The 23267-nt window shown below is 37.0% G+C and overlaps 1 protein-coding gene and 1 non-coding gene across 2 annotated transcripts in view; one reads left to right on the top strand and one right to left on the bottom strand.

Moving 5' to 3' along the window:
- XRN2 (5'-3' exoribonuclease 2) overlaps positions 1 to 23267 on the bottom strand; it is a 92658-nt gene that overhangs the window by 15417 nt on the left and 53974 nt on the right. Inside the window, exons 21-27 of the mRNA XM_004447759.4 lie at positions 21936 to 22019; positions 20682 to 20779; positions 20516 to 20595; positions 16836 to 16892; positions 9522 to 9590; positions 9301 to 9432; positions 7862 to 7989 (exon numbers count right to left, since the gene is read on the bottom strand). Coding sequence (XP_004447816.1) covers positions 7862 to 7989; positions 9301 to 9432; positions 9522 to 9590; positions 16836 to 16892; positions 20516 to 20595; positions 20682 to 20779; positions 21936 to 22019 — 648 coding nt within the window. The remainder of the gene's footprint in view (positions 1 to 7861; positions 7990 to 9300; positions 9433 to 9521; positions 9591 to 16835; positions 16893 to 20515; positions 20596 to 20681; positions 20780 to 21935; positions 22020 to 23267) is intronic.
- LOC111764872 (U6 spliceosomal RNA) lies at positions 4699 to 4805 on the top strand. The gene has a single exon (XR_002797371.1). It is a non-coding gene; the product is annotated as a U6 spliceosomal RNA (small nuclear RNA).

Raw genomic sequence — 23267 nt, 5'->3', positions numbered from 1 at the left:
TTTTTGGAAATTCAGCCTCAAGTAGAAGAAATAAATTTTTAAAAGACTGCTAGAAAAATTCTATGTGTTTGAAAAGTAATGCAATATACTGCTAAATAATTCATAAGTACAAAATAAAATACAACAAAAATCGGAAAATATTATGAACTCAAAGGTAACAAAATGTAACACAAAGTGTGGGATAAGCAAAGGTTGTGATTAGAGAGAAATCTATAGCAATGAAATGCATATATTAAAAAGAAAGACTGCAAACAAATGACCTAAGTCTCCATCTCAAGAAATTAGAATAGCATTTTAATCCTAAAGAAAGTCAAAGGGAATAATGAAGACAGACAAAAGCAGAAATCAATTAAACAGAAAATAAGCACATAATGGGGGACAAAGCCAAAAGTTATTTCTTTTAAAAAAAAAATTAAATAGGCCCCAGTAAGACTAATCAAGGGGGAAGGGGGGGAGGGGGCAGACCATAAATGATATATATGAGGAATTAATTTTTTGTTATTAATCAATGGAATTTTACTAGTTTAAAATTCATTTTAAAATAGAAGTGACAAAACATTCAAAAGCAGAAGAGAGTAACACAATGAAAAGTAGATCTTTCTCATCCCTTATCTCCAGTCTCCCTCCCTCGAGGGCTATCACTTATGTTTCTTGTACTCTTCCACAAATTTTTTGTGCATGTAGGAACATATGTGAGAAGCAGATCTGGCTCAACTGATAGAGCATCCACCTACCACATGGGACGTCCAGGGTTCAAACCCAGGGCCTCCTGACCCGTGTGGTGAGCTGGCCCACGTGCAATGCTGACGCACACAAGGAGTGCAAGGAGTGCACCCCTCAAGGAGAGCCGCCTCACACGAAAAAAGCGCAGCCTGCCCAAGAGTGGTGCCACACACACAGAGAGCTGATGCAGCAAGATGACACAACAACAACAAAAAAGAGACAGGTTCCCAGTGCTGCTGACAAGAATGCAAGCGGACAAAGATGAACACATGAGAACACAAGGACACAGAGAGAAGACAATGTGGGGGGAAGAGGTGAGAAATAAATAAAAAATAAATCTTTAAAAAAAAAAAAAGAACATAAGTGCATTTCCAGAAATTTCTCTGTTATTGAAGATTATACGTTTTCAAATTAAGACAGAATCTCTTACATTAGTCTTCTATTTAGGAAGTTCCTTGTCATAAAATTAGATGAATCAGTTATTATTTAAGCCTCGCATGCTGTAAAGGTTAAATGATGATAATGCAAATACTGTATAATACAATAAAAATAACTGAATGTAACACATAATTGAGTGAACTCTCTCCATAAAAATTGTGAACCTAGATAAACTCAAGGTAAGTCCAAAGCCTGGCTCCCCCTGTGCTGTACCTTTGCAGGCCCATCCCCCTTGTTTTTCTGGGCAGTAGCAGAAGTGAATTGACTGCTGCACGTTGACTCCAATAGGCTGTTCCCTCCTTCTGGGACTTTGTTTCATACCCCCCATCGCTTCCTCTGTATGTTTTCCATCACCCATCCCCTAGCCTCATGTTATCCCTGAGTTTCTTGAGTGCAAAGACCCTATAGCTCTAGGGTTTAGCAGGGACTGGCACTCAATAAGCATGTGTTAAGTTTAACTTGAAAACTGACATTTTTTCCCCTTTTTACTGTGGTAAAATATACGGTTGGTAAAGAAACATTTTAAAGTGAAAAATTCTGTGTCATCAAGTACACTGACAATATTGTATAACTTAAACCACTATTTCTAGAACATTTTCATCATCCTAAATAGAAACTCATCCTCATTAAGCAGTAACTATTTCCTCCTCCAACCATGTCTTAGTAGTAATTACTATTCTGTTTTTGGGCTTTATAAATTTGTTTATTCTAACTATTTCATACAAGAGGAATCATACGGGAAACGGACTTTGGCCCAGCGGTTAGGGCGTCCGTCTACCATATGGGAGGTCCGCGGTTCAAACCCCGGGCCTCCTTGACCCGTGTGGAGCTGGCCATGCGCAGCGCTGATGCGCGCAAGGAGTGCCGTGCCACGCAAGGGTGTCCCCCGCGTGGGGGAGCCCCACGCGCAAGGAGTGCGCCCGTGAGGAGAGCCGCCCAGCGTGAAAAGAAAGTGCAGCCTGCCAGGAATGGCGCCGCCCACACTTCCTGTGCCGCTGACGACAACAGAAGCGGACAAAGAAACAAAAGCAGACGAAGAAACAAGACGCAACAAATAGACACCAAGAACAGACAACCAGGGGAGGGGGGGAAATTAAATAAATAAATAAATCTTAAAAAAAAAAAAAAAAGAGGAATCATACAATATTTTTCCTTTTGTGTCTAGCTTATTACACTCAACCTGATTCAACGTGATGTTGTCAAGGTTCATCTATGTTGTCCTACATACCAGCACTTCATACTTTTTTATGGCTGAATAATATTCTATTATATATATGTACTACATTTTGTTTATCCATTCATCTGCTCATGAACACTTGGGTTGCTTCCATTATCAGGAATTAATTTCGTAGTCATACATATTAAAAAGATATATACCAATGTCCATGGCAGCATTATTCACAAAAGATAATAGATGGAAACAACCCAAATGTACATCAACAGAAGAAAGGATAAATAAAATACAGTTTATACACACAATGGAATACCATTCAGCTGTAAAAAGAAATAAAGTTCTGACATATGCTACCACATGGATGAACCGTGAAGATATCACATTGAGTTAAATAAGACAGACACAAAAGGACAATGTATGACTTCACTAATTTTTTAAAAAAACATGTTAAGAGGATATTATGAACAACTTCTGGAGATAAATTTGTATACTCAGAATAAAAGGATATATTCCTACAAAAAAGCAGCTTACCAAAACCAATACCAGAAGTGACCAAAAAAAAACAAAAAAACAAAAAAACACAACAAACCCAATATCCTCCACCTCTTAAAGAATTTGAACTGTAATTAAAAACCTCATATGGGAACAAGATATGGCTCAAGCAACTGAGCTCCTGCCTACTACCATGGGAGGTCCTGGGTTCAGTTCCCGGTGCCTCCTAAAGATGAGCAAGACAGCAAGCTAACATGATGGCCCAGCATGGCAAGCTGATGCAACAAACTGATGCAACAAGAGACACAAGGAGGAAAACATAATGAGAGATACAACAAAGCAGGTGGCAGAAGTGGCTCAAACAATCAGGTACCTCCCTCCTACATGGGAAGTCCCAGGTTCGGTTCCCAGCACCTCCTAAAAAAGGAAGATGAGCACATAGCAAACAGATGACACTGAGCTCAAACAATGAGGGGAGGAGGAGAAATATGTAAATAAAATAAATCTTAAAAACAAACCACAACCTCCTCATAAGCCTATCTCACCACTCACTTCCTCTAAACATTAAGAAATGAGAACAATCTTAAAACAACATTTACAAAGAACAGAAATGTAGGAAACACTTTTTAATTTGCTTTATGAGGTCAAAAAATCCTTATCCCCAAAACTGAAAAGAAGGTTACAAATTATGTTTTCATACTACATATGGAAAAGTCCCCCACGAAATATTGGCAGATAGTATATAGGGACCTAGAAAAAGGATGTCACATCACACCAAATTAGGCATATTCCAGGACTTCCAAGTTGTTTTACATTCGAAAATCAATTGATGTACTTCATCATGCAACAGAATAAAGGAAAAAAACCACCTCAACAGGTGCAGGAAAAGTTTTTGGTAAAACTTAATACCCATAGAAACAAGGAATAGAAGGTAACTTGGCCCAATGAATAGGGCATCCGCCTACCACATGGGAGGTCCGTGGTCCAAACCCCGGGCCTCCTTGACCCGTGTGGAGCTGGCCCGTGTGCAGTGCCGATGTGTGCAAGGAGTGCTGTGCTGCACTGGGGTGTCCCCCACGTAGGGGAGCCCCACGCACAAGGAGTTTGCCCCGTAAGGAGAGCCGCCCAGCGCAAAAGAAAGTGCAGCCTGCCCAGGAATGGTGCCGCACACATGGAGAGCTGACACAAGATAACACAACAAAAAGAAACACAGATTCCCGGTGCCACTGATAAGGATAGAAGTGGTCAGAGAAGAACACACAGCGAATGGACACGAGAGCAGACAACTGGGGGCGGGGGTTGGGCAATAAATAAATAAATAAATATTTAAAGAAAATAAAAAGACACATTTATATTACATACACACGCCAAAAAACACACACAAATGTTCACAGTAGCACTATCCCAGCAGCCCCAAAGTGAAAACCAATCCAAATGTTATCACTACAGGATGGATAAATAAACAATATATTCATATATTGGGAAACTATATAACAAAGAGACAACAGACTTTGCTACATGCAATAACACAGTTAAATCTCAACTAAAGAAGGCAAAACCGTAAAAGGTTAATAGGGTAAGAATCTATTACATGAACATAAGAAAAAAAAAAAAACCCAGACAAAACCAATCTATGACTTGAAGTCAGAGTGGTTTCCTATAAGGGGTGGGGACATGAGGCGAGGGCTTCAGGGGTGCTGATTATTTTCTATTTCTTGATCTGAGTGGTAGTTACATGAGTATGCTTTCATAAAAATTCATTTTATATGAATGACTTGTACATGATGACCTGGCACCTCATCTGTATTACATTTCAATAAAAAGTTTATGTAAAAAGGTATATAATCACATTTTCAAAAATTGCATATAGAGTGCTCACTTCGGCAGCACATATACTAAAACTGGAACGATACAGAGAAGATTACCATGGCCCCTGCGCAAGAATGACATGCAAATTCGTGAAGCGTTTCATATTTTTGCCGCTGACGACAACAGAAGTGGACAAAGAAACAAGACGCAGCAAATGGACACAGAGAACAGACAACCGGGAGGGGGATTAAATAAATAAATAAATCTTTTTTTTTAAAAATTGCATATAGAAAAAGTGATGAAACAGAAAAATGTTAACACACTGCTTTTTTCAGGATGGTGGAATTTTTGAGGTCTTTTTATGTTTCACTGCTATTTGCCATATTTTATTTATTTAATGTATATTGCGATTAAAATACAGTAAAAATTCATAAAAAATACAAAAACAAAAATCTATTTCCCTACCCTCATGATCTGTTCCATTTGAGCTCCAGGTTTTGTTTCAGTTATTCTAAACTTAATACCACCCTACTACGTGGCATATACTTCAAGCTCAATATTTTCTCTAAGCCTTGAATATCCCAAATTCTCTACTGAAGGCTCAATTTAAATATCATGTCTTGCTGATTTTTTTCCTTAAACTTCTTCACTCCCCATCACTCTATCTTTGAAAAGCTGTTAAATATAATCAGCCCCAGCACTAATCATGAGGTGACTCCATGTTTAAAAGTCACCAGGCAGAAAGTACCATTTGCTTTTTGAGATAAGCCAATAACTACACTTTATAAAACATACCATCCAATTTTTAATGATTTAATTAAAAAAAAAATTCTAACTGGAATAGGTTCTAGCCAAAGATTCTTTGTAAGTATAAACAAATTACATCTAATAAGAGCTACAACAATGGCAAACGAGTTGTTTACCCAAAGTAATAAAAGGGGAGCAAGGACCCCACTCTATGAAATAAATTAAATGCACAGACACTAATGAACAAAGAAGGCAGACCAAAAAGTACAGAATGAGAGGCCCCTGAGGGTGTGAAACTCTCCCTATCTGGTGACCCTGAAAAACAAAAAGACTTTTTGGCTTCTTTCCTTCTTTTATGTTGGGGCAGAATCCTGCAGGCAGGAAGCGAAAGACTGCAGGACAGGGTGCTCAGGTTTACAAGAACCTCACACTAAGTGATTTTCTGGGAGAGGAGCCATGGCTTTTACAGATTCTCATTTGGGTCTCTGATTCCGTGAAAGTTAAGACCTAACTCAGTGAGGGTGATGTTTCCTGAAGAGTGGTATGTGTACCACAGGTGGACTATAAGGTGTGATGTGGGAGGTCTGGGAATAAGCTCTTTAAATTGATAGTTATGTATTTATTTTGATGTGTATTTGAAAAAAATAGAACAATCACATAAATTTATGACATAATTTTATAAAAGGGAAGGATTTAAAAAGATATAAAGTTAAGTGACTGTCTGGATGATACCCAGAACGACTGTGTTGTGAGTCACCAGTGACTGGTTCTGGAAACTGGCAACCCAGAAGAGAGGGTGCTGGTAATGGACAGCACATGTTTTTACCTGTTACTCGAATCTCCTTTCAGATCTCTGAAATCTGACTCAGTAAGACCACCTCAGAAATTCCTCACAAACATCATCTTGAGAAATACTGGCTAAACTAACAAGAATTTATACCTGGCTCCGGCATTTTCCATCTCCATTTTTTTTTTCCTCCTTATTTAGAGACTGTAGTACCATTAAAAAAAAAAAAAAAAGAAGTGATAAGGAATGTGTCAATAAATAGCTGGCTTGAAAAATAAGCTACAGATACTTCTGCTATTTACTGGTAAAATCTCAGGACATAGATACCTCTTTCAAAGTGATAAGACTCTCCTGTTTTATGTGGTACAGCTTGATATTGCTTATATGGAAATACCATGAAATGCTATTTGTTAAATCTTGTGAGGAAAGCAGCTACACCACTGCAAGAAGCAGATACCCACAAAGGCCTTTAAACTCTTACTGCCGCCTGTGCTTCACTCAAGACAATAAAACTGCCAAAGTCCAGAGTTTTCACCATAGAGTCTAACCATTTCATTCAAAGTCATTAAGACAGCAAAGCCACACTGTGGCAGAGAGAGAGAAGGTAACATTGAAATCCGAGGACACTGAGAGAATAAGACTTTTAGAAGCAACTTCTTAGGTATGTTTGGAAAATGTGGGCTTCAGGTTAAAAAAAAAGGGGGGGGGAGTTGTAGCTTAATTAGCATCAAACAGTGCTAGGGGCAGAGTAGGTATTTGTTAAACATTTCCCAACAGTGATCACTTTAATCTGGTACTTTCTTTAATGACTTCAACTCTGGGTTAAAAAGAGTTCTGAGGGTTCTCCGCAAGACTATTTTCCTTTTTCAATGAATTTTTATGAAACACTTCAAACATTCAGGAAAAGATTTTAAATATGACATCCAGATTTTTTTTTTTTAAATCAGCATTTTGCCAGCCACGTGGTTTCTTCTCCCCCATGCTATCCCTGTCTGGGTTGGCCAGCAAACAGACAATTAGGAGTGGGAGAAGGAAAAGCTACATGAAGAAAAGTGGTTTTGAGAACTTGGCACATGACTCACTTGATAAACAGGCATAGCAAAGGAAACTAAAAGAATAACAAGAAATTAATGAAAAATCTAAGAAGTCTAACACTCCCTTTGCCACTGCAACTCAAATGCCATGTAATTATTCTCATGGTTAACATTTCTCACAGTTTTAAGGGGTCAGGGAAAGGCCGAGGTCTTTACTGGGCCATGGGATTAAATGTATATTCCTACCAAAAACCATGCCTGCCTTCATCTAGTAGTACTGAGATACAATTTGGATCCAGAGTGACTCTATACTTACTGCAACTGATAGAACTGTCCAATATTACTTGTGTTAATGGAAGAAACAGCAATCAATTCCACATACATCTTTCTGCATACACTTGACTCAGAAGCAGATTTAAAAGTGAACATAAGGAAGAAACCCATTTCATCTTATTCAATCAACTATATACAGTCAGGATAAAAATATATGAAAAATTTTACAAAAAAATATTCTCTTACAACTATTCTAAATCTTTTTTAACCCTACTACCTCTGCCACTAACACAATAAAATCATTTTAAGCAATGAAGATTAGAAATTAATTTTTGTTGCAGTACTTAATTCAGTGTATAAAGTAAGCAACTGGTAAAAACTTACTTGACATCAGTTTTGGAATCTGGGCTTGTCCTCTCAACAATGGCCTGTATAAGTTTCCATGGTAAGTCGCAGGTGGTGGTGCAGCATTGCTGTAAACGCCAGTTCCTGAGCCTCTTGGCATAACGTGACTGCAAGAGGATCACCCCCCCACCGGATAAAGATTATATATAGATAAATCCATCACAATACAACTGAGACAAATTACACAAGTGACAAAATGCTAGTAGCTGTCTCTTTACTAGAAGACTTAATTAATATAACTCAAAGTAAGAAATTTTATAATTAACAAAGTTCAAAACTATACACAGAGCAGTAATGATGTCCAATGTGCCAAGACTGCTAATTAAGGACCATTTAAATATTTACTAAGAATTTCATACCAAAAACAATTTGAGCCTAATTTTCCTTGTCTGCATTATATCTGCATTATATTTCACTCTACACAACTACTGTACATCTTACTGTTTTCAAATTACTATATTCAACATTTCCCTATAGCTTTCTTTAGTTTTCATAACCATAATGGTACATGTACATATTCAACATTTTGATGTCTCTTATTTTATTAAACCAGTTCCCTCACTTAGCACATTTAAGATATTTCATATTTTTGCTATTACAGCTGACTGTGCACTAGACATATTTGGCCATATAACTTTATACTACTCTAAAATTATTTCCTCAAAATAAATTCCAAGAAGTGGGAATTTGAGTCAAAGTATATTCAAAACTCTTAGAGACAGTGCTATGTTACTTTCCAAAATAGTTGATATAGCAAAAAGGTATCTTAAGACAGTCTGACTACCTTAAATTTGCATTTCTATAAAATTTATTAGCCCACATTGCTTTCTAGATCTTAAAATTTTTCTACGGCTTGAATATACCTATTTAAGAATTATCGTTATTATTTCCAAGTCTGCTGCTCTTTTGATCCAGCTTTACCTGTTATTGTTTCTAAGTGCCCTCTCTATATACAGTCCCCTCAATAGCTAGGAAAAAGACAACTCAAAAGCTAATATGGACAAAGGCTCAAAAACAGAAAAAAACAGGAGAGAAAATACAAATGACAATAATAAAAGATATTTAATCTCAATAGGCAGAGAAATAGAAACTGAAACAGCAATGAAATACCATGTTAAAGCACTGCATAAACAAAATTTCAAGAGACTGGTTTGGGGTATTTATGTATTAGTTAACACATGAAACAGTAAAGTGAATATTCTGCTCCTTAGAAATAACTAGCTGAATGAATCGTAGTAACATTTCTTTAAGAAAGAAAATAAGGTAACTCTCATTTAACCCATAAAGAAACATTGAAGTCATTAAAGTACCTTTAAAAAATTATCTTTTGATCCTTTAAATATTTGTGGTATACTCACTGCTTTGTGGGATGATTCAGAAATAACAAATATACAAAGGGAAAGAACCCAATGACTCACCCCAAAGTCCTGAATGCTGCCTGATCCAGGTGGACAGGCCGCCGGTCACGGTTAAAGCCAAGCTGCGGCTTCCATTGCCTTCCATTGCTGGATTTTTCCCAGTCACTAGGTTTCAGTACTGGTGCTGGTTTTCTGACCATTGAAAATACAACAATTTGGTTTTAAGGATCATGTCATATAAGACTAGACTGCTTATATTTTACAAGTTGTACTGTTGTTACCTTGCTCCTGGAAGCATTACGGCTTTAAAAACGTAATCTTCAGCAAATTGTGGGTCTTTAAAATTAATACTGGAAGAGAACAATAAATAATTCAATGATATTTATTATTAGCTCTTATCAGCTTCAGCTTAGCTAACATGTAAAGTGAGGTTCTTTTCATATTTAATCAAGATAACTAAAATTCAAAAGTCATCTCCAAAAATTATTTTAGGCAATGGCATTTACTAATTGCCTAAATAGCTTCCCTCATAAAACTGCTGCTAATTCCTAGAACAAAGGCTGTGTATAACTTTCTCTGTAGGAAAAACCATGTTCTAAGCTAACTGCGGGTGATCACTGAGAAATAAAAGACATTGCCCCAGCTCTTGACAAATTTCAATACAATAATGGAGATAGGTCAAAGATATTTACAACAACAAAGTTAAAAACGCCTTTTTTTTTAAATCCATGGCAGAAATTCTCTCTCCCCTAGCATCTCAACGAGGAGGAGTTCTCTGTGGTTTTATTTTGTTCTGTTTTTGGAGGTACTGGGAATTGAACCTGGGACCTTGTACACTTGAAGCAAGTATTCAATCACTGACCTACACCTGCTCCACAAGGATTGGTTCTTGTTGTAATAAAGAAAAGATTCATGCACCAAGAAAAATATTTTAAAAACAATTTGTGAAAAGTATACAAATGGCTAAGAAATCTAGGAAAACAAAAACCAACTAAACTTCCCCAGTTGGAACCCTGTACCCTGCTCTCCTATTACACACCTCCTGGATAATAAAACAAGCCTGATTTGAAAACAACGCAAAGGCCAATTTTATATAAGGTTTAAGCTCAGACTCTTAATAGAAGCCAGGTCAAGCTTTCTTCTGGCAGACTGTGTGTGTGTGTGTGTGTGTATGTGTTTGTGCACGTATGCGTACATGTCCCTATCTCAAAGCCTGATGAAGAGGCAAGTCTGACACAACAAAGCCTTTATGAGAACTCTGGACATATGCCAGATTTATACTTAAGGATGCTCCTAACATCATTATTCATAATGTTGAAAACCTGTAAAACTAAAGTGCATGAAAAATAGTGAACTGGTTAAACAAACTATGGTTCTTCCTAAAAACAGAATCCTCAGATGACACTTTGAAAAATCTAGTAACAGAATACTTAGCAACATGGGAAATTACATATATATAACAAACTAGATGTACAATCATCAAAACATTATCAGTGATTTTCTCTGTATGATCATTTTTTTTCCTTCTTTGTGTTCTTTTTATATTTTCAAATATCATCCAATGATTATTATGGATTATAGTTGCAATCAGTTATAAAAAGTTAGGTTTTATTGGAATGGTTGATACTTTTAGATAGCTACTTTTTTTCTTTTCAAACAATGCCACTCTAAACAAATAGGGTCCACCTGTTTACAGACATTTTCACTGCAGTAGGATTTAACTATATATTTTAAGTATACAGAAACAGCTTCTTATTAAAAAAATAACTACAAGCTCAAGAACAGCTGAGCAATGCTTCATTTACTCAATCTCTTCCTCTTACAACCTACTCTCCACCAGCAACTGTTTTTACCTCAAATCTATATTGGGCAAGGTGGTACAGGGGAGGGCAAGATAGGACAAGCAGTGACCTAAGGGTTAAAAGGGTAATTGAGAAAACAACAGTTAAGTATTTGGGTTGGTTAGGGCTTTGCAAATACAAAGCAAAAAGAGAAAATCGGTAGTAAGGCAAGAAGGCAAGTGGTAGAGCAGAGCTTTTCAGCATTTTCCTAATAAGAGTGCTCACTGCATACATGGTATCATGGTGAAAGGGCTGTGCCAAGCACTGACCAGGCATCAAGCCTTCTCCCCTTCCAATTAGGAAAATAAGTGCTTAATCATAGTTTTGTGGGGAAGGAGGCAGAAAATGCAATGATGGGCACAGAAAAGATGCTGAATCAAAGCCTGTGTGTATACAACCTGCCTGTCTTTAAGAGTGTAGGTTAACCGTGTGGAGCTGGTCCATGCACTGCGCTGATGCTTGCAAGGGGTGCCCTGCCATGCAGAGGTGTCCCCCACCTAGGGAAGCCTCATGCGGAAGGAGTACGCCCCGTAAGGAGAGCCACCCAGTGCCAAAGAAAGTGCAGCCTGCCCAGGAATGGTGCCGCACACATGGAGAACTGACACACAAGACGACACAACAAAAAGAAACACAGATTCCCGTGCCGCTGACAAGAGAAGCGGACAAAGAAGACACAGCAAAATAGACACAGAGAACAGACAACTGGGGTTGGGGGGGGAAGGGGAGAGAAATAAATGAATAAATAAATAAATCTTTAAAAAAAAAAAAAGAGTATAGGATAAAAGGAGAGCATCATCCAAGTGGACCTTGAAGGGCAGGAATGGTTACCAGGCTGGCAGAGGAAAAAATTGGAACCAAGACATGGACCAAAGAGTAACTGGTCAGTGTAATTGGACCAACTCTTCTTAAAGGAGATGAGAGAGAGTTAAGTCTTACAAAAAGTGTTTTCAGTGACTATGTTCTCAGTTCTTCCAAGGAACAACCAGAGCTAGAACCATTCTAGATGCATGGTCAACAAATTGATTCATGATATACAACAAAGGCCTTAAGACCTCAAGGCTCAATTCTCTTCATTTTTCGTTAACTCTCACCTTGCCCAGATGAGAAGAGTGGGTTCAAATGAAAAAGTATGCCAACAGAATATGGGGAGGGAGAGAGGCTGGTTGAACTGGGTTACAGTAGTGGGCGGCTTGTTCTGACCACAATATGAAGCCATTTCGAGTTGTCAATGGGGGAGTAAAGTGATCAACGCTGCATTTCAAAAGGATTAATCCTGCAGCAGTGTGTACAACAGCAGAGGGAGAGATCAATAAGGAGGTTGTTATCAAATTAGTCAAGGCAAGATCCATCCTCATGAGTTGGAGGTGGGAATGTTGGGTAAGCAATTAGAACCTGGGTAAGCAATCAATTGGTTCAGGCCAGGGTTAGCGATAAAGAGTTGCAAGTAATGCACAGAAAAAGTTGAAATTGAGAAAACAGATGAGAGTCAAGGTAACACAGCCAGAGAGAAGAGAAAAATGGTTGCAGGAATACTCTTCCTGGAGGTCAACGGTTATAAAAAGAAGTTAATAAGAGAGCTGAAATTAATGTTTGGGGGTTGGAGGGAAGGAATCATTTATTTTTTAAATGTGCAGTTTATTATATATCAATTATTCCTCAACAAAACTTTTTGAAATTCTGTAATTCATGTTCATGCTCTGAAAGGGAAATTTCCAAGCCAATAGAAAAACAATCTCCAAGATGCCCCTACTTCCTCTCAGAGTAGATACTCAACAAAGATGGTACAAACCATTCAGAGAGAGAAAGGGAGTACTGAAAATAAATTTGTGAGTCCCTACTGGAAAGGGATAAAGATTATGACATCAAAGGTTAAAGCATTCTTTTCCCTGGATATTTAAAACAATGTGAAGATACATTCTCACCTAAAGTTAAGTTAGGCTAAAGCAAAACTCAACTGTATTTTGCCAATGTTAAAATACCAGCCACATCTTTAACAAACCTCTAAAAAGTAAAACAGGCAAAAAGGCCAAAAAAAAGGTAAACAGGTAAACAAAGAGATGAGGCAGGAACCAATTAGTTACCTCAAAGGGTAACTCTTTATATCAACTATTTTAATCCAAACTTTCCTTCACGTTTTTTCCTTGTATACATAATTTAAATTCTTACAGGTAAATATTTAAAGGCGGAAAATACAAACTACCCACTGACCAATTTCTACCATCAGAAACATCAGAAACAAAAGGGATTAATTGTTAAGAGTTTCTGGGGAGGGAAAACACTGAGATAAGGACAGGAGCACCTTCAGCCTTTGGTAAGTACAGAGAGAAAAACAAGTTGATAGAGAGCCTATGGATACAACCGGCTACTCAGCTGAGGGAAAAGGATTTAACTTTACACTGCCTCATCTAATTCGGTAAACAGGAGAGAGGCGCTTAATTAAAAAGACATTAATGTTCTAAGGACATTACACATGAATGAATATAAAATTCATTTGCATGTATATATTTTTATATAAAATACAAAATTAAATGGCATACAATTTCTGTGTCCAGGGCAGAAGTTGCCCTCAGAAGTCTACTTCTGTGTCCTGTAGCTTCTTCAGCAAAAGCCTCTACCCATCAGACAGCTGAGCCCGGAGAATTAGGATGATCTCCTATTATCCTAATCACCTGACTGTCTTTCTAAATACTCCAAGGCCAAAAGAAATAAAAACCCAAAACCTAAGCATGGCTGAAAATAAGGAAACTGAACAGAGCTTTCATTTGTATCACACAAGTAGCACTTTAAACACTACTGGTAAGAGGAAATACTATAGTAAAGTCTCAACAGGATAGGAATGGAATACACAATATCTTTTAATGATTCAATTCACTTTAAGAATTATCCTTAGAAATGCTACTTTAAGTACTATTATTGTTTGAGAGTGCTGGCACACTTCACGAAGAAAGCAAAAAACTCCAGAACATTGAGTTTCATTTTCATTCTAACTTTCCCTGATACAGACCATAGCAAATGCTTAATCAGCATACCAATGCCAACTGTTCTTGCAGGGAAAATTTCATGATTTATATACCTGGCATTTTAAAACACTTAGAAGAGTTTACAGGACTTAAGATGTCTTTCTGACATTCTACCAGAAGATAACCAGTTCAGTGTCCTGTAAAGCATTATGGGCAGCAAAAAGTTAAACCCTCCTGAGTTTTTTCCACCATCAAGTTTGTTACCAAGCATGTACTTCTCTTCCTTCAGATTTCTGAGTTTGAGATATCTGCTTGCCAACCATTAGCCTTACAAACATTTAGTAATGGTTACATAAAATTCATTTTTTAAAAAATCCATCAGCACACATGTTCACACTTTTAACAATCTCCTTGATGAGCTAAAATATCCTGTCCCTTGCCTGATTGCAAAAGTGAAGATGAAGTTTGAGAAACACTCCTCTGGAGAAGGCTATGGCAAACACTGGTTCCAATTCTATGAACAACTGAGCTTCTGTAAGGGTTTAGAACTACGCAAACAATGTGAGAGCAAAAGAAAAACCTAACAATGCTACTGCTAAAAATAACCCATAAAAATTATCTAAATTGTAAATTATGTTTTAGAGGCAAAGAAAAGCAATGAAGGGTAGGCTACAGGCAGGCCAAGAAAAGGGAAGAGCATACCAAGCAACGGGGAAGAAAGTGCAGCGGTTAATGGGCTCTGAGGGGACCAGCATGGAGAGCCAGGAAGTGTCCTGGTGGAACCACAGGCATTTGGACCAAGAGCTATGGCTCTGCCAAATTATGACAGGCTTTGAGAAAGTAAAGGAGTATAATTTCACCTGCGCTAGAGTAACCAAAGATTTCTGAGGGGCAGTGATGTTTAAGATTAGGCTTATATCATACGCTACTAGACTCAGTGGGAAGTAAACTGGAATCAAGGAAATCAACTGGGAGATCACTCCAGTAATTCACGGGACCACAGACAGTCTCAGTGGAGAGGCTAGAGATGAAAACATATTTGGAAAGCAGAATAAATAAAAATATTCCAGAACAGTATAGAAAAGAGGGAGTAATGAAGAGTGAGAAGCTGAAGCACATAATGGGCTCTTAATCTTAAACCCAGGGGACTTGGGAAAAGAGGAGGCTGGGGTCAGACATGGGGGTCCTGGAAGGAAAACTGGTGATGGGGTTAGGACAAAGGTATCTGTTTTGGAACCCTGAGCTGCAAGAGTGTGTATTTGTGTATATACCTCTTCAGATGAGTAGAAAACTATACCACTTCACAGGAGATAATTTTTCTTTAATTTTAAAATCACATGCAGAAGGTTTTATATATTTAAAATCAATAAATAAGTATTCTAAAAATACTATGCTTAAGCAAATTACACTGGTAGAGGAAGACTAGGATGATGAAAATTAAGGAAGATCTCTCAGTCTATTCAAAAGTAAGCGATTACTTTGTTGAATGATTTCTGGAATCCGAACTGAAAAGTATATAGGATCTCCTAGGTCACAGCTGGCTATATTCTTCAAGAGCCCTTCTATGAACTTAAGACATTTCAATAACCTCCATAATATACTTTCTCAGCACTACAGATAAGACCAAAGGCAATGGGAAGTACCCACCTGAACTCAAGGAACTACTTCTCAAACATTTAATGCAATACTTGGTAGATCCAAGTAGACAAGGAAAAACAATGCCAAGAGTCAAAATAGAGTAAAGTAACTAGTAACTCGCCCTGAAGGATGCATTTTCAGATTTTTGTCTATAAAAGCAAATAAAGCATTGGAATGTGCACTAGAAGTCTTGAAACAAACCGCTGTCATAAATGAGAACAAAAGAAACATGTGACAATCCAAAGAGAGAACTGGTAGACTGAAGTAGTATGACACACTATCGCAAGCCAGGGACCATGAGTGGAATAAACTACTTTTATTCTAAACAGATGACATCTTGCATTGTTTTTACAGAAAAGAAAATGCTGTCATCACTGAAGAAATTAAGTATACCTAAGTTTTCTAGATAACAGAACTTAGTCCTTTTATGTTTATAATTGTTGATAAAAACTTATACATATTCATTCTGTGTATCACATCTTAACTAAAGTACATTAAATGATATTTTTGTTTTTAAACTCTGCAGGGCAAGAATTATAAAGACAATTAAAATAATCTGTTAATATACAGTGAAACTGTGTTGGCCTCTGTGTTATAGAGGTTTGTTTGCCCCTATCCAGAAAACTGCTTTTTTTTTTAAACTTACTTTATTTTTATTGCTGACACTATTATAGATATTTAGAAAGACCACAACCATATTTACGAACTAAAAGCCTGTGCACAGAAACAAGATGAAGAAAATATATCAAGATGTAAATCACAGTCTTTGGCTGGTGAAAACATGGGTGTTTCTCTCCCTCATTTCTGCAACTTCTAAGTTTCTATAATGAACGTGCACTGTGTTTATAATGGAAATATGTACAACAAAGGTGAAACTCCTACTTTCTACCTTCCACTCTTCTAATCCAGGAAGAATGAGAAATTGTTGGGGAAACCAGAAAACAGATAAGCAAGCTTGTTTAATCAGAACCCTGAATAATATACATAATCCAAAGTCCAGAGACTGCTCAGAGGTCTGCTATAGCAGGGCTCTCCACTTTCAAAGCACTGCTGAAATAATGGCTGCCATTTCCGTATGAATTGGAGGTCTTTTCTAATGTTTTTATAAGTTCAGTGCTGTGCTCTGGGTAAATATAATGAATTTTGGAAAACTTACCTGATTGCAACATTCTGTGTCAGATCCCGTAACATGGGGACAGGCGAACATACTATTCTGAAGAGAAACAGAAGTATCACTTATTTATAAATTATATCCTTTCCAGTAAGTCAAAGTAAGATGCTGCTATGTTAGGTTTTTTAGAGTACCAAGAACTCTCTCACAAACTGTCACTGGGATTATAGAATAACCACTTTGGAAAACTTTCTGATACTGCCTAGAAAGTTGAAGATAGATGTCTTCTATGATCAGCAATTCTATTCCTGGATATATACCCAAGAGCAGCAATTCTTCAAACTCTGGTCTGAAGACCCCTTTTTCACTTGTGAGGACTCCAAAGAGCTTTTGTTTATGTTGGTTATATCTATCAATATTTACCTAATATGACAAATCTATTACAAGTTAACATCAATGTTATGAAAAATTATATTTTCCAAAACAAAACAAAAATGAGAAGTGTCATTGTTTTGATTTTTTGCAAATCTCTTTAGTATCTGACTTAATCTCTTTTTTTAAACATTTATTTTTTCCCTCCCCTCCCCTGCTGTTTCTGCTGTGTCCATTCACTGTGTGATCTTGTGTACCTATTTCTCTTTTTGTCTTCTTTTCTCATCTTTCTCCTCTAGGATTCAAAAGGATTTCATCCTGGAGACCTCTGATGTGGAGAGAGGTTCCCTGTCAATTGTGCCACCTCAGTTCCTGGTCTCTGCTGCACTTCAATTTTATCCTCCCTTTCATCTCTCTTTTGTTGTGTCATCATCTTTCTACATGACTCACTTGTGTGGGCACTGGCTCACCACACGGGCACTCGTGTGGGCACTCAGCTCACCACGTGGGCACTGGCTCACTGTGCAGGCACACTTTCTCCTCTTCTCTTTCACCAGGAGACCCCAAAGGTTGAACCTGGGTCCTCCCATATGGTAGGCGGAGGCCTTATCACTTGAGCTACATCTGCTTCCCTTAATATCTCTTTTAATAGGTAGATTCTGAACTGGTCTCGAGAGATCATCCTTCGTTTACCCTCTGGAAAATACCACGGTATACTCCAAAAAGGGAATGAGAATGTCAAATAACATCTTAAGATTAATGTGAGAACTGCTCTGATCATATAGATCCCAACAGGATTTCACGGACCCCTTCCCTCAGGGCTCCCTAGACCATACTTTGAGAACCAATGCCCTGGAGACATTTCTTCAAGAATGCACCAGGACACATGTTCAATAATGCTCATAGCAGTATTGTTCAGAACAACCCTAACATGGAAACAACCTAATATTCATCAATAGCAAAACAGATAGTGATTAGTGATAAATCTATACCCCAGAATAGAATAGAATAGTATTTGAAAATAAAAACGAACAAACTATTTCTTGCATCAACATTAATAAATCTCACAAACAGTACTGAGTGATAGAAACCAGACACAGAAGAATATATTCAATATGATTCCATTTATACGAAGTTCAAAAACAGGCAAAACCAAACTGTACAGTTTAGAGACACATACACAAGTGGTAAAACCATAAAGAAAAGCACAGTCACCACAAAAACCAGGAGAGTAGTTTGCTCTAGGGGGAAAGGGCCAGGCAGACTCTGCTTCCTGACCTGGGTGGTGGTTCCATGAATGGCTAATCCCCTTATAACTATTTCTGAAATTTGCGGGGCTGACAGGTCAGGAGTTTGGTGGCTTGCCAGTGGGCCCTATTTTGGTATTTATGCTCCCCAGTGTGACAGATTTGGACTCAGTTGTGTTTTCCCTACACATGGCTCTTTTGCCCCTTCTATTTGAACTCATAGTTAGTACTAGAGTTGATAAGGTGTATGTCTAAGAGACTTAAATCTTTGGGCTGCCCATGTGCGCGCTGGGCCCTGAATCTCCAAGGAGTTGCAATATCTACTCTCCAGTTCATTGGATTCATCCAGGACAACAAGGAGATGATGATGGCAATGACCAACCCAAGAAACAAAGACAGTCTGCAAATGCAAGCAGGATAGTCCCATCCATCTGCCCCATGGGATCTAAGCCCCATCTCAATTAGAAGTGAAGTGGGCAACACCATCCCAGAATCTCAGGATTGCGGAATGAACAATGGACTAGGGTAGATTATTGGTATTCTACTAAAGACTTATTGTGATTCTAGCAATGGAAGAGCTTTTATCATTGATGGGGAGTGGGAAAAGGAAGTGTAATATGAGGGCATTTTCAGGGGTCAGCCGGCATATAAGCAGTATGACGATTTAAGTCTCTGGGACATACATTTAATGGGTATAGTGCTAATTACAGGTTCAAATAAAAAGGACAGAAGAACAATGTGTAGGGAAATTATAAATTAGTCTAATTCTGATACATTGGGGAGAAAGGCTATCCCATATATTCCAAGTAAGGCCCACAAACAGGACAACAATTTCCTGGGGCTGTCTGCCCTGCCTATAGTGTCTAGATGTCTCTACAGTTCTCATTCTTGAGGGATTGTTTATTGTGACACTCAATGAGATCTTCCTGAGACATGCATAAGTGTAACCTCTGGAATGACCTCCTGACTTACTTCGTAATCTCTTAGCTATAAAAACTCATTTGTATTTAATATTTTCCCCTTTTGGTCTAGGTCTTTTCCCAAATACATCACTAGCTGGTACCTGGTAATAATCCCTCAGCGCCAGGGAGGCTCATTCTCTTAGCCTGCATTTTTGAAATTCAATCTTGCTGGATATAAGATACTTGGCTTGCAATTTTTCTCTCTTAGTATCTTAAATATATCATCCCACTGCCTGATTGCCTCCATGGTTTCTGATGACAAATCAGCATTTAATCTTATTGGGAATCCCTTGTATGTGATGCATCACTTTTCTCTTGCTGCTTTCCGAATTCTATGTCTTTGGCATCTGACATTCTGATTGGTATGAATTTTGGAGTAGGTGTGTTCAGATTTATTTGGATGGGATTATGTTGTGCTTCTTGGACATGCATATCAATGTCCATTAATAGGGTTGGGAAATCTTCAGCCATTATTTCTTCAGATATTTCTTCTGCCCATTTTCCCTTCTCTCCTCGTTCTGGGACACCCATGACACATATGTTTGCATACCTCTTGTGGTCATTTAGTTCCCTGAGACCCTGTTCAATTTTTTCCATTCTGTTGTACGTTTGCTTTCAGAGGCCATGTCTTCAAGCTCACTGATCCTTTCTTCTGTCTCTTCAAATCTATTATATGCCTCCAGTGTATTTTTAATTTCATTTATTGTACTCCAAAATGTGTCCATCAATTTTAACAAATGTATCACACTAATAAAGGATAATGTTAATGTGGGAAAAGGTGGGAAAGGTAGGGAGTGGGGTATATGGGAATCCCTTATACTTTTTAATGTAACGTTTATGTAATCTAAGTATCTTTATTAAAAAAAAAAAAAAAACTGATTTATAAAAAGTTTTGACTACACAAATTGCCTGAAAGGGTTTAGGGACAACACCTATCCCTGCCCTCCACACACACACCAAGGCTCCATGAAGAAGGTGATACAACAACTACATTGAAGAGCCAGGCTTTGAACACACTTCTTTTTAAAGTTGAATATGTTGTTTGTCTTAATCATAAATTACTAGGAAATAAAATGTTTAGAGAGCAAGAGAAACATGCTAATTAAACTTCTTTCCAATCACCTCACTATACACGAATGCTTACTGATTTGGAAGAATAGCCTCTTCATCCAAAGAAAACTTTCCTTGAATTCCATGACACAGTTCAGGTGGTATGTTCACTGCCTGTGTAAAAAACGTATTCCTGATTAACTAGTGAAATAATAAATGACACTGTCTGAAAACACTTCATGATGAAAGAAAACCCATACCTCTGTAGAACCTGTCTGGTACAGCTCCAAAACGAAGTCATGGAGTGAGTGAGACTTCCCCACAAACAAGACATCCCCTCCAAGACTGTTTCTTCTAGCTGAGTAAAAAGAAAGAATGGAACAAGACCTACATATCAAACAATTATATATGAAAGATCAACTTTTATGAGAATAAACAAGGGAAAAGCACCCAAATTTTAAAAATTAAATTATTAAGTCTACTGAAAAGAATTTAAAAGTGATAGAACTACATGTTTGATACAACTAAATGTGCAATATGCCTTTGTTTCAGAGAAAATCAGTTATTAAAAAACCATATCATGGAAAGGTATCAGAATTAAGCATTAAAAGGTAAGGAATTAGGTCTTTTGTGAGAATAAGAAATATATATATTTTTTCCTTTTTTTGTCTGCTTATTATTATAATTATTACTGGAATAATGAAAATGCTCTATAAAAAACTGAAGTGATGAATGCACAACAATGTGACTATTATACCAAATACCACTCATGTAAACTTTAGACTGATTATATACTTTATTAATATGTATCAACAAAATTGATTTGTCTAAACAAAAAGAAATATATAAACATTCTCTGAGGAAATACAAACTATATCAACTAATGGCCAAGATTATTCTAAAAAGTTGACAGAGAAATTATTTCTACAGGTTTATTATACTGATATTAAATAAATTTTCCAAAGGAGTTCAGCTTTGCAATTTCCCAATATGTATTATCTAAATGTAGGTACTATTGACAAAACACTACATTTTTGTGCAAAATCACATCTCAAGTTAGCACTCTGAGGACAAATGCTTTTTTTTACCTCTAATCTTCCAAGAAAAGTTATTATTTGAGGGAAGGAGATAGGACAGAAAGGAGATGGGGAATATGAATAACACCCTCCTAATACAAAAGCACACACTTTTGTATATGTCATATACGAATTTTTTAAAAAAAGAATATTCCTGAAGTGTTGCTTTTTAATAAATTTAACACACTAGTTTAAAAATTGTATTTAATCACTTATGATTATATATAATCATAAGTGCTTATTTTACAGAAAATAAATTAAAAAGCAAAGTAAACTTTTGATGTTATAAAGAAGTAAAATTACTCTTTCTGCCCCATTTATAGTAAATTTGACAAACTGGGGAGAGGAGAATACACACACACAGGTCTAATTTTATTTAGAAATGTAAAGTCCACATCACAGACTTAAATGTTGACCAAGTAGAAGTGTAATTCTTACTCTCTTCTGGAGTGAGGTCAGGGTATACCTCTTCTAGGGCAGCTCGAAGCCTTCGCTCATCCACAAATGGTAGCAGAGCAACACCTGGGCAAAAAAACATACACCAATCACTCCAGCTATTAGGATCACCTAAATTCCAACTTTTCATTGATTCAAATACAGATCCTAATAAATACCTCTTCTCATGTAAAAAATATTTTGGAACTGAAGTCTTCTGCCTCACTTAGCTAAAACTCAGATATAATTATTTCCCACATAGCAGCAGAAAAAAATTGCATGTATTTTCCATTTTTATAATAAAATGGTTCATACGGAAAACCATGTTATTGAATCTTAACTCTGGTAAAATTTAAAAATTAAACAGTTGCCACTGGACACCAGTCTATGTTCTCATATGGGGGTATCCTCAGGCAAGTTAGTTAATCTTTCTAAGGCTTGAGTCTGTCATTTAACCTAAGAACTAATTTTCTTCTTTTGTAAAATGAAGGCACTCAACTAAAATACTTGGGAAGGTCTCTTCCAGCTCAAAACGCGCATAGTACTGTTCACATCTTAAATCCTGCTAATTTTTTTTTTACAAAAAATCTTTGGCAGCTTGCTTAAATAACTTTGGGAACAGGTAGAACAGAAGCTATTCATTTCTCTGGCTGACAATGATCCTCTAGAGTGTGCTGGAAGTAAGGTCACTGCTTTATGTGGACTGATGTGCATAATTTCCAAAGAAATATATGTCAGTAATACAGTATCTATTACTAGAAAAATACGCAAAGTTGTTGAAGCAGATGTACATTCTTCTGTATATGGTATAAATTGCATGTTTGCAAAATAAAGATTTTAAGATCAACAGCAAAGACAAATGCGAAATAGAGCTAAATAATTTTGAAACTATTACCACTCAAAACCACTGTATTTGTGATTAATCCCTTAAAAATTATGAGAAATGAAAAGGTTCCCAAAATAATCTTTAGTTATTTAGCTACCATATTTTCAAAGTTAGGAAACATCTTACTTTTACTACCAAGTAGAAGAATACATGAACTTTTAAAGTTAAAAAGAAAGTAAGTTCTAATTGGGACATTTGTGATAACATGGATGAGTCTTGAAGACGTTATACTAAGTTAAGTAAGCCAGACACAGAAGGTCAAATATTGCATGGTCTCATTAATAAGAACTAAATACAAATAATAAACACATGGAATTAAACCTAGAGTATAGGTTATTAGGAGATAAGAGGAGGGTTGAGAAGAACTATGGATGCTTAATTATATAGAAGTTTTAACTGTGAAAGTGTGGAGATGGATAGAGTTGTTAGTAACACATTATAGTGAATAG

Source organism: Dasypus novemcinctus, chromosome 24 (assembly GCF_030445035.2).
Source record: "Dasypus novemcinctus isolate mDasNov1 chromosome 24, mDasNov1.1.hap2, whole genome shotgun sequence".
Lineage (NCBI taxonomy): Eukaryota > Metazoa > Chordata > Mammalia > Cingulata > Dasypodidae > Dasypus > Dasypus novemcinctus.
Note: the sequence above shows the minus strand (reverse complement) of the source record. Positions and strands in the feature narration are given on the sequence as shown.